General features: G+C 41.3%; 1 protein-coding gene across 2 annotated transcripts in view; it reads left to right on the top strand.

Moving 5' to 3' along the window:
• The window catches only part of LOC138589710 (kazrin-like), a 167,434-nt gene that overhangs the window by 105,158 nt on the left and 49,984 nt on the right, over window positions 1–12,292 (top strand). For both annotated transcript variants that reach the window (XM_069660122.1, XM_069660121.1), the window contains exon 3: window positions 11,782–11,889. In XM_069660122.1, coding sequence (XP_069516223.1) covers window positions 11,782–11,889 — 108 coding nt within the window. The remainder of the gene's footprint in view (window positions 1–11,781; window positions 11,890–12,292) is intronic.

The raw sequence follows: 12,292 nt of genomic DNA, 5'->3' as shown, positions 1-12,292 counted from the left end.
TGCTTCAATTTCACCCCATTATGGTATCCTACATTTAGCCAATGAGAAGAAGGCAGAAAAGTCAGCAAACGTCTGCAGAGATAAACTGAGAGTGAGGTCAGGAAAGGCTGAATGGGCAGAAGGTGAAGGGAAGCAGACAGACCAGCAGACGGGGAGCGAGCTGAGATTTAAAGGTGGGAGCAGGGATCCATTGGAGAGGAAGAGGCTGTGAGAGAAATGATGTACAGCCAGCGGATGAAAGAGAAAGTGAGGAAACAGAGACGGGTATTTGTCAGGTGTTAGTGAGTCTCAGAGTGAAGGGAGAAAGTGGAACAGAGAAGACCCTCAGCTGATAGCCTCTCATCAGAGAGGGATAGAGGACTTGTTACTGCCTGGGATGAGTTCCGGAGGAGTGGCTGCTTTTTGTCATAATGGGAAGATTGTGTGAGTGTGTGTGTGTGTGTGTCTGTGTGTGTGTGTGTGTGCGTTTTCCCAGCTGCTAAGTTGAGAGCTACTAACTAACTAACCATTAGAGTTAGCACATTTCCTGTATCACCTCACTCTTATGTGCACAAACTGTGTATCTCATATTCTCATATTTTGCTGAGTTTCTCGGCTCTGTCACTAATTCACTACAATCAATTGTACTGTTCCATAATTTCATTACATTTTAATCTGTTACACTTTCATTTAGCAGATGCTTTTGTCCAAAGCGGCGTATCTGAGAGTTAATACAGCCCAAGCAACGATCGAGACAGGAGGGAACAAAGTCAATAAGTGCCAACAAACACCTTCAAGTGCAATCAGACACTGGTGCTAAAAGGCAGTGCACTGTGGTGACTGGGAGCCAGTGGAGGGATTTGAACAGTGGAGTGATGTGCCGTTTTTTGTTGATTGAAAACCAGTCTCGCTGCTGCATTCTGGGTCATCTGCAGAGGTTTGAATGTGCATGCAGGAAGGTCAGTAGGGAGTTGCAGTAGTCAATGTGTGATATCAAGAGAGCCTGTACCAGCAGTTGTATTGCATCCTCTGACAGGTAGGGTCTGATCTGCCTGATGTTGCACAGGGCATATCGACATGACCGAGCAATCGAGGCCAAGTGAACCTTAAAGGTTAGCTGGTCGTCAATTATGACCAGCTAATGCCCAGGTTCCAGGCAGACTTTGTCGGTATGAGTTCAGTTGGATGAAAGCGATGGGTTAAAATGGGAAGGGTAATACTGTTTGAGCTGGTGGGAGGCTTTTCATTTGAAATAGCAGGAAGCATTGCGTTTCAACAGAGATGCAGAACCAGGAACTGTAACATAGAATTAATTTGAAGTAATGAATAGATGACAGAGTATTAAAATAAGGAGGCTTCTTAATAAAGGTGTGGAAATAAAGGCCTGTTAGGACTATTAATCCTTTTTCAAGTAAAAGTCTGATTTCTCTCTTTGAAGATAAATATGAGAGAATTTGTTAGTTTTTTTTTAACGTCTTTTCTATTGTGATCTTTCTTTTCTTAAGTTTTTATCTCTTTTAGCTGAGCGCCTTCAATCATTCCCACGCACTCTGCAATTACAATATTTCTTGATTGACGAGATGAAACTTCATCAATTACTGTCTTTATTCCCTGCCATCTCTCCCTCTTAACCTTCCTCCTACATGATCATTTGGCACTATTACGCTCTGTTTCTCTCTCTTAGCTCCCGTCTCTCACGTTCTCACTCGACATATGCGCTCTCATTTAATCTCTTTCACTTGCTCACTTCCTTCTGTCTGTCCACTTCCAACTTAGCCTCGGAGAAGATTCCCTGCCGCCCTCCACCATGTGAACAGACTTCATCATTTTTAAGGAGAGGCTGACGCAGAGTTGCATTTTGTGACCGCGGAATTTATAAACACAGGCTGTGGATTCATGGACGAGTGCTCAAATAAGATGAATTATACTTATTATTTTAAATGATATGTGCTAATACTGGCTGAGCTTTAAAGCGGCACAATCAGCCACAAATGGCTCCTTACACAGCAGCAGCTAAACAGCGAGGTCCTCCTCGAATTCTGTTGTTAGGCCTCAGTATTGGACAGATTTAAATCTATCTGCGCTGTGACAACCGCGGCCAGAGGCAATATCCATCCGTCTGTCTGGTAGTCTCATTCCTGTGAACACGATATCACAGGAAAGCCTTAAAGGAATCTTCAAATCTGGCACAAGCCTCCACTTGAACTCAGGGAAGATCTTATTAGTATTTTTTGGTCCAAGGTCAAAGCTCAAGACAACTGTGATCCGTCCAAAAATTTCATTTGAATAACTCAATCAATCATCAGTTTTTCTGGCAATTATTCCTGTCTTACTCCTGTGAAAGCTTCATCTCAGGAATGTCTTGAATTAATATTCAAATTCTGCACAAATATTCACTTGGACTGAAGGATGAACTGATTATATTTGATGGTCAAAGGTTCCTCTGACCTCCCTTTTTCATGAACTCTGCAATGCCCCACGGTACTTTTATTACATCTTTTTCTTTTTTCATTAGTCCGAGAGAAAATGTAGAGAGAATCACTCCATCTGAGAATGATTAGTGGAAAACTTCCCCTCACTCTACCCCTCAACTAGCTGATTGTTCGACTGCTGCAAGAAAGCTGTACTGAGAACCACATGGTCTGCTGGAGACAGGCACAGAGAGAGAGAGCGAGAGAACCCTCTCTGGTTCTCAAGGAATACATGTGATCTTTAATAAGTCTGCATACTTTCATTCATTCGAGCAGCTGTGGCTCAGCGGTAGAGTTGGTCATCACTCACTCAGAAGGTTGGGGGTTCGTTCCCTGAGTACTGTCACATGTCCAAGTGTCCTTGGGTAAGACATTGAACCCCCAAATTTCTCCCTATGAATGGGCATAGATACTGATTGGAGATTGGCACTTTACCATCAGTGTGTGTGAATGTGACATGTAGTGTAAAGTGGTTGGAAGTACATTCCATTATATAAGTGCATATAAGTACAGTCCATTTAACATTTCAAATATCTCACAGACGTTGTACTTTTTTAATTCATGGTATTGGGATAAAAAGAAAGCATTTTCTATGCAGTTTTTAAAGATGGAGCTATTTAGTGTGTTCATGGTGGGGGTTCTAATTTAACTTTCTCACACAGTTTAAGAGTGTTTGCTGTGAAACACACCTCGAATAGCTTCCATTGTGTACATACAATAGAAATATTTTGCTGTTAGTTTTGCCAACTACTTCCTATTTCTGACTAGGAACAGAAAAATAACAACAGCATTGAAATTTGCACTTTTGTGATAAAACTGACTATTGACTGTATTTTATTTTTTTACTTAACCTTTATTTAACCAGGGAAAAAAACTCTTGAGATAAAAATCTCTTTTTCAAGAGTGTCCTGGCCAAGACCGGCAGCACACATTAACAAAGTTTCAGACAAACAATGAGCAGCCATACAAACATAACACGGAATATGTGACTATAATACAATAAAAAAACAAGTGAAACCAGTCAATAAATATCTCAAGCAGAACATCTTCAGCCAGATGTGTCTGCCTCCAAGTTCTTCAAGAGCACCTTAAAAACATCCAGTGATGACAGCCTTGTAAGTTGTGCAAGTCTTCAAGCTCATGAAGACTTGTTTAAATCATATTTTACATGTAACATCAAGTTTTAGTTCAATCCAGACACACAAACATTATTATACAGATAACTGTCCAGACCTACTCTATATGTAAAGTGTCATGACTTTTGTTTTTATTTGGGGGTATATAAAAATGGATAGATTGATTCACTGGCACACCTTTCAGTTAATCTGGACTTTATCCTTGTTCACGCAATATTTCATCACAGTTTTACACATTTAAGTGGTTCCACTAGACTGAACCTTTTCCTGTCTGACCTGCCTTCTAAAGCAGGAGGCTCAATTAGAAACACATTAAAGTACCAAAAGTATAATATTACATCTTCAACCCAAAAACTTAGGAATATAAGTGGCTTTTAGATGTAATGTTATGAAATGCTTGCAGAATACCACAGTATAGAGTATTACACTCAGCAGCACTGAGAGATAAGCTGCAAACAATGCACGCAACACATCGTCTATTATGCTCTGCCAAGACAATGGGATAGAAAAGAACATCAGCCTCTCACGGTCCTTTGGAGAATACTACACTTGAATAATTTTACTCTGCCTTTGAGTCATAATTGCTTCTAAAAGCTGCTCATGAAACACATTTGTAGTGATGGTATTTATTTAAGTTATTCTGAACCGCTCCTCCTTATACTAAGGAGTGCTGAAGAGGATTTACTTTCAATTTTACCTTCTTTTTTTTTTTTGCATAATTGCTTTTGGATAAATATTCAGATATTTTCAGCTTTATTCTCGAGGCAGATTTTTCATTACATATGTACAGTTCGTCTGTTTTCTATCAGAACACGGTTTGTTAAAGTAATGTTGTGTAGTGCTGAGTCTCAGGAAGACTATGGTTTGAATGAATTAAATTAATGCAGTTGTAGTCAGTCAGTCTACAATTTTTGCGTCTATTAACCTTTATTGCTTTCTTTCCGCTGTTTTCTCTTCTTCTTTTTTCCCTCTGTAAACAGACCGACCTCAAATTTACCGGACTTCTTTCGGCTCATTGATATGATTACAGTTAGTCCTCTGGATTGTGTGATTAGACCTGCGTCCCTAGTAACGGTCTGTTCTTCATAGCAACGGTCTGCTATCGAGAAAGGGCAGACCTCAGAATGCCGCAATTAACCAATCAGAAGCAAGTATGTAACACAGCCCTGTAATAAGAGGATGTTATGGATCATCTCAACCATTCTCGGCAATAAATAAAGGCTTATTTCTTATTATGCAAAAGTTTAATTACAACTAAGTAATCCGATCAAGAGGCATTCCATGAGTGCTGATATAACTGGGACTTTCCACTGTGTGTATCACTCCGTCTTAGCCAGGTGTTCTGAATACCGTTAATTAACATTACCTACGACCGAATCACAGCAGTGCTGATATTTAGTTGACATTTACTAACTTCTCCTTTTCATTCTAAAACTTTAGATTTTCCAGCAACAAAATGTAAATGAATATGTCTCAGCCTCTAACTGCTAACACGTCAACGTATTCACTCAGAATCTCTCAAAGTATCAGTAAAGATAAAAACATACTTGGGATGTTGAATCCATGTATTATTTAAAGCCTATAAAATGAAATCTGAATGCAGCGTGCTGTCAGAGGCGGCAAGTTTCATCACCCTTCAGTTTCCTGATCTGAGCTGTCACACGGCTCTCCATCTCCTGAAGTGCTTTGATTCCAGTGATAAATTCCTTGTTGAAGTGGCCATGCTCGGGCCATTTTAAACCTTACTCGCAGGCACCTGTCTCCTGTCTGTCATGCAGCTCAGCAAATGGGCCATTTTTCACTGCATACACTAGCTAGTGTTCAGTCCTCTGATGGCCACAGTGGAAATGACATTCACGCACTAACAAAAGCTCGCTTCTCCTCCGTTTAAGTCTCTCAGGCCGCAGCTCATTTTATCCCATGCCCTCCTTACACCGGCTAATAACGTCCCCGGCCTTCTTATTCCTTTTGAATGGACAGACTGGTCCATTCAGTAGACTGTCATTACAATATGAATTGACAACGAGTCGTCTTGAGAATGGGGATGGTTAGGAGGGGCGGCTAAGAGCTAACGCTAAGAGCTAGCTCCACACAATCACACTCTTGGTCCATTAGTTTATTTGCAGAATATTTTTAGGGCACCTTGAATTGGGGTCTTGAGGCAGGTGATGCAAAGAGGGAAAGGCCCATCCTGGCTGGTGTTGATTAATGCATGAATACGCAAGCTTTATCACAAGTCCGGCAGCCTCGAGACAGCAGAATGTCAGTGCAATTAAAGGCGGGTGGCAGATGTAAGAAAAGAGAGGCAGTGCCTATCTGCAGATTGCAGACCGAGCCGGGGAACACGGGCGGCTCGGTGAAGGTTCCAGCAACACGGCCTATTCATTCCTTAATCACCTCCACTACTCATTAGGGCCTTCTTTTGTTCCAGCCGTCGTCTTCTCCTGCGCTGTGCCAGCAGATAAAATATAGCCTGCTTAGTAGAGAGAAGAGCTTGGGGAACCCCATTAAAACGGTGACAGAGGAAGGATAAAAAATGAGGAGAGGTGACGCTGGAGTGGTGGAGTCAGTCAGCTACGGAAGAAGAGAGGACTCAGGGGAGAGGGGTGGTGACAGGAAGGTGAGGAACAGAGAGAGTGAACTGTACGACCATAGAGACGAGTAATTCTCCTCGATCCTCCCTTTAGAACACTCAACCAAAAGAGGCTTACGATATGGAAAGTTAATATCATAACTTCACAGCGTTTAGCTCATGTCAGCTGTTACTGTTGAATTACTGCAACACAATAACCTCTGCAAACCTGTAAACTCTGGGTGAACGTAGAGTGCTGCGTTCTAACTGGTAGTTTTATTCAGTCTTTCTACTTTAACAGAGCGTTGGAGTCTCTTTCTGCAGTGTAAGGGTATCAAGGTCTTCCCCGTGATGAAGTCTGTTATCCTTTTAGTAGGTTAATGTCACCCTGAGCGGCTGAACTTGTCAGGGCCAAACAGAGAGGAAAAGAGAGAAGAGGAATGTTTTGCTAGTTTGTGCCAACAACTGCGAGCCGTAGCAGCTAAGTGGCCTTGATATAATGCCTGCAAAGGTCATTATTACACTGTATATGAGAAACAGACGAACATTCAGGCTTATGTTAATAAATTGTAATATTTCTAACCTCTGCTCAGTTTTCAGGAGATGATGCCACAGTCAGTCATAAAGTTCACTGGGAAGCATAAAATTTTAATGAGACCTATTTTCAGTGGCATTCACAGTAACAGCAATAATAACATTCGCACTAAAGTTTTGACAGCAACAAAGTGCTTTTGAGGCTCTGCGCCTGCATATTTCCCTCAGTTTCAAGGATTATTTTTTGACGGACTACGAAGTATTTTGATACCCACAAGAAAGTGTCGAGTTCTCTAAAAACAAAAACAATAAAGTCTGTAGTTTAAAGTAAATATCCGAGTCGGTGAGTCAAAGACGGCTCGGCTGCCTTTATTTTGAGGGAATAGTTTATTTTGGGAGATGCATCCCTCGCTGACAACGATTTTGTGTTTCATCCCCGCTGAGACGAAAGAACAAAAAGGGTTCTTGTCGACTAAGGCTGAGCATCCATTTAAGTTTTACTGGAACATTGTAAAGTTTTGCATCAGACTCCCAAAGGACTCAGCAGTCAGGTAGGGTCACTGAAGACAACACATCTGTTGTAGCCTTCAAAAAGACAACAGATTTCATGGTCACAGAGGGACGGAAGTTTATTTACCATTTTAAAGTGACCAAAAGGTTTCAAGCATTACAGCACCCTGCATTAAATTATTCTGATTTATGTTTAACTCAGATTATCATACCCTTAAAGTGGTAATTTCGAAGATCTCTGTTTTGTTCTCTTTGGCGGTACCCATGGTGATGAACGGTAATTAACGAGCACACTTCCCAGATATCCAGAGAGTGTTGCGTGTGTGGCGTCCACGGTCGGCTCCAGTTGTAACGGTTGTAACTCTCTTTTTGCCTTCATCTGAGCATCGAATTTGTGTCTTTTTCTTTGGATTTTCACTTATTTTTAAAGTTGTATCTGTAGTCATCCATCTTTTTCTTTGTTTGTGCAGCCATAGTAGATTACTGTTTACTTGCAACGCTTGCAGAGATCGGAAAAGCATCCGCACGTGAGGGATAATGTGTAGTGAGCAGGTTGTTATCAAGGAATGGAACCTCGACTTCTTTCGGCAGATTGATATGATTGCTGTTTGTCCTCTGGATCGTGTGATTAGAGCCGCATGCCTAGCAACGTTCTGTTCTTCATAACAACGGTCTGTTATTTCTCAATAACAGACCTTAGAATGACGTAATTAACCAATCAGAATCAAGTATTTAACACAGCCGTGTAATATATATAAATAACATATACACAGATGCTGAAAGATATGCAATACACAAATAGAACTGAACCAAATAGGATGTGTGATGTCATGATGTCACAGCCTCCCTGATGTGTCCCTCACTGTGTCTTCTGCATTTATTTGTGGTATCGATGCAATAAATTGTAAAAATTGAGATATAGACACAAAAAGGTGGAGGGGAAATTATTTTCTAGATATGATGAGAAGGACTAATACCCAGATTAAAGTTGTTTGTCCTCTGAGCAGGAGCTGTTTTAAGTCTCGTGTAACCGTCTAACATTTGCTGCAACCACATTTCTTTCAGTGCAAGTAGACCATGTTTGGCAAGATACAGTGATTTGGATAATTACATCATTACACAGCCGCATAGTGTACAACAGTTGTTTTAGTCCCGGGGCAAAATCGTTTTTTATTCCATCACAGCAGAATTACCTTTTCCCTCAGTTGTGTTCTCGGCTGGATAAACAGCTTATTATTGATAAAGTGAAGAGAGGAAGCTTGATTGTGAGGAAAAGCCAGAAAGTGTGATAAATCCTCATCAGCGTTTAAAAAGGCTGTTTCTGCTGCTGTGCAGTTCATTGTTTCCTTATGAAAGCTGTATATCTAAGATTTCTTCAGTCTCTCTCAGCTATTGTGTGAACATAAACTTTTCAAAGAACAAACAACTGAAAGCACGGAAACAGAAAGGATAGGGCTAATACAAGTGATGTAAATATCAGTGTATTCCCCCATTAGCCCTCTCTTTTCTCTGTAGCTTCAGATACCTGGAATGTGTTCTGCAATTTAGCTCTCAGACATCTTTCTATACCAACCTCTTCTCTTTTAATCACAGCGTATAATGAATGCATCCTTTCACTTGCAAACATACAGATTCTCTGATTATGTGCCAGAATGAAATCTCTGTGCGGGCAGACACCCAAACATGCAGCGAGATGATGGAGGAGTTTTGTCTGATAGTATTCCTGCTGGCATGTGAGGAAAGATGGAAGCAGCGAGCGGAAATGATGCTCTTATCTTAAATCCTTCATAGATCACCCCAAACGCGTTTTAAACAACAAAAGATTTACAGAAAGCTTCACTCTCATTCCAGGTGCAGTGCAGCAGGTAGGAAAGGCACGGAGCCGGAGCCACAGAAGAGATTATGTTTTTGATTGTTTCTACAGCTCCTCTGTATTATCAGACACTCATGCAGACTTACTCTCCCACACACTGTCTGTACTAGTTCTTGGACTTTATTGTGCTGAGGTGATGATGTATAGATCATTCCGAGGCACCTGGACTTTACTAAATCCAAGTGATTACAGGCTCTTTGATTAAGAAGCATAGACAGTGAAAACATCACAATTACCGACCTGAAAACGGAATTCAAGGACACATTTTTTAGACATTGACAAAAACACACATCACATCAGACATCACTTAGAGCTGAACCATTATTAAGTCTATCAGTCTGACATTCTCTATCTTACCTCGTATTGTTAAAAACAAAACATCTCATACAAAAAGCTTAAAAAAAATGTAGACCCAACATGATTTCTGACTTCTCGTTGTATCTTAAACATCCATTTTTCTGTAATGCCTGGCCCACACTAAAAGATTTTTCAAATCTTAACAGATGTTGAAAACGTTAGAGACCCAGCACATGATAATATATCATCATAGATTTAACAGTTCTGCTCCTATAGTGTGCGTAGAGCAATGATTACGCAAAAACAGCACACCACACACTAACAGATTCACGTACAACCAGAGTCCGACTGGAAATCTCGCAAAACTCTCACGGTCGAGCAAGACTTTAGAGTAAACAAACATTGTGGACGACGGGCAATGATAGTTTTTGGACAAAAAAGAAAAAACTGTGGATGAAGTGGTCGAGACGGCGTGAACACGGGCTGTAACTTTATGCTCCCCGCTTGCTTGTGTCGTCATGGCGGCGGTGGTTGTGCTTAGTTCTTCAGTCAGCTTGCTTCCCCACTGCCTTCTGTTTCGTTCTACGAGACAATTCACAGACTGCGTGCTCGGCTATCATTGGGGTTCCCCTCACACAACAGGATAACAGATTGAAAATATTAAGCATGTTTAATATGTTGTTGGAAGGGGGGAATCGGGCCCAAAATCTGCCCGCTTCAGTGTACCCCACTTAAGATATATTATCTAAAACTTATCAGTGGGTTTCAGTGGAGAAAAACATCCATCTCTCCATGATGTCGTTGGTTTTGTCATTACATTATTTAAAAAATAAAGGGCTGAATAACTAATGTGAAATTGATTAGACAATGATTACTTACTAATAGGTTGTTGTATCGGTAACAATATCACATTAATGTTCCATTGACACAATGACGCTTTAATCAAGTGCGACGGCTTCAGCAGGAGCTAATAGGAAAACATGTTCCACTGACATTTTAATGCAGTTTTCATTTAGGTTTAAGTGGCCATTTCTCAAAGTTCTTTATAAGTTTCCGCCTGACTTCACTGCATATAGAGTTATCAAAATGTCAAGTCTAACCTGAGCTCAGTATGTAGCACACTCCCCTGCTCTCCTCCTTTCAACTCCTCCTCTCCATCCACATCAAGCGACCATCATGGTTTATTTATTCCTCATTTCATTTAATCCACCCCTCTCTGCCTCTTTTCCCTTGGTAAGTTTCTCGATGTTGGTGAGGGGCCTGTCAAGGGCATGGTGCAGGGAAGATAAAACATTTTCATGAGGCTACTGGGCAGCAGCTTGAAGCTAAAGCAGATAAGTATGCGCTGTGAATTTTTACATTATTCAGAGAAGTGACAACTGTGTTCCTGGTGCCAAAGGCTGCACTGTGGGCAAGTTTGAAAAATTACACTTTTACAAGGTGTTGGGTGGCAGAGTGTTATGTACAGTTTTAAAAAGCAGCCCTTGTGCGCTCACCTTTGCTGGGGGACAGGCAGCCGCGCTGTTATTTGTAGTTCTATAAAGTCCATCTCGACAAGTGTGATGACTAATCTCACCATAATAACAGCTCGGGCCCTAGACCTCAAGCTCTTCACCCAGACACATCTGTGCTCAATTAGAGCAAATAATTCAACCAGTAACAGCTTCTTAGCAGGTGGGTGGTATACTGATGAAAGAAAGACGAGGAGGAGGAGGAGGAGGAGGAGGAAGAGGCCGGGGTTAAAGAGTGATGTGAAAGAGATTTTGCTGGAATTTAACTGTGTGTTGATTTTTTCCAACCACACACAACTTTTCTTCAAAAAGTGGCACTTGTAACATTTGTGTGACCTTTTGCAAACTTAACTTATGAATAAAACTCTCCACGCGTCTGTGGGCTGGACGAGGAGGATGGCAGAAGTGGACTGCACAAGCCGAAGCTTCAAAGCCATTTTAGCGAACACTTTTATGTGAGCTGACCTGGAGCGATGCATTCAGTATGCATTCAGTATGCATTCACTACTAGTGAGGCTGGCCAAAACTTTATTAGAAACCACTGAACCTCACCAGAAATCAAATTTCACTCAGGTCATAAAAATGCTAATATTTATATTCTGCAGTCTCTCAAAGTTGCGACTGTGTTTGTGCGCCTGCATGTGTTTAAGCTTGTGTTCCCGCTCGTCTCAGAGACTGTAGCTGTGCTGGTGAATGCTAAGCTACTGTGGAGTTAGTACAGTGCAAGGAGTGAGTTCTTCATGCTTTAACAAACATAATCCAAACACAGTAGTTAAATTGTAAATCGTAATTTGACAAAGACAAAGTCAAACTTCCTTGTCTTTGTTACCGTTCTAAATCCCTTCTCATGTCAGTTGTCTGACAAGTAAACCTTGTTTGTCATTTGTGTTATTCCCAGATCCCGCTTCTCAGCCGAGGCAGAAGCCGCCGGCCACTGACCTCTGCTACAAGACTGAAATCAGCAGTTTAATGGACTTCAACTCTCCGGATGCTTCCCTGGACAAAGGTAAGACCTGACCCGTTCTGTTGAACCAGAGCTGGGTAACTTGAAAGGATGTTGTGACATGCGACAAGTGCAATTGTGCAGAATACACACACATGCTTGCACCAGCGAATATAAAACCCACAAGAGCTCGCCTTTGAGATAACGAGTTATACAAAACCAGGACTTCCCTAATGGGGAGATAACAAGAATAGAGGATAGTGGCCCCTCTGCGACCATCTATTCCTCTCCCTTCTCAGCCCTGTTGCTTGCACCTGTCATCGGAGGAATGGTCATTCATTACATGTTATTCTAGCTAGCAGCTGCTAATGAACCCAGCAAGTGTTTTTAAAAATCATCATTGACAGCTTCTCTACTGTTACAAAGGCTGACTCTTTATTTAATCTGTTCAGACGATGGTGCTGAA

This window comes from Semicossyphus pulcher, unplaced genomic scaffold (genome assembly GCF_022749685.1).
Source record: "Semicossyphus pulcher isolate SPU_LCO1_2020_fin unplaced genomic scaffold, fSemPul1.0.p SCAF_13, whole genome shotgun sequence".
NCBI classification, from domain to species: Eukaryota; Metazoa; Chordata; class Actinopteri; order Labriformes; family Labridae; genus Semicossyphus; species Semicossyphus pulcher.
The sequence above is the reverse complement of the archived record's forward strand: the minus strand, read 5'-3'. Positions and strand labels throughout refer to the sequence as shown.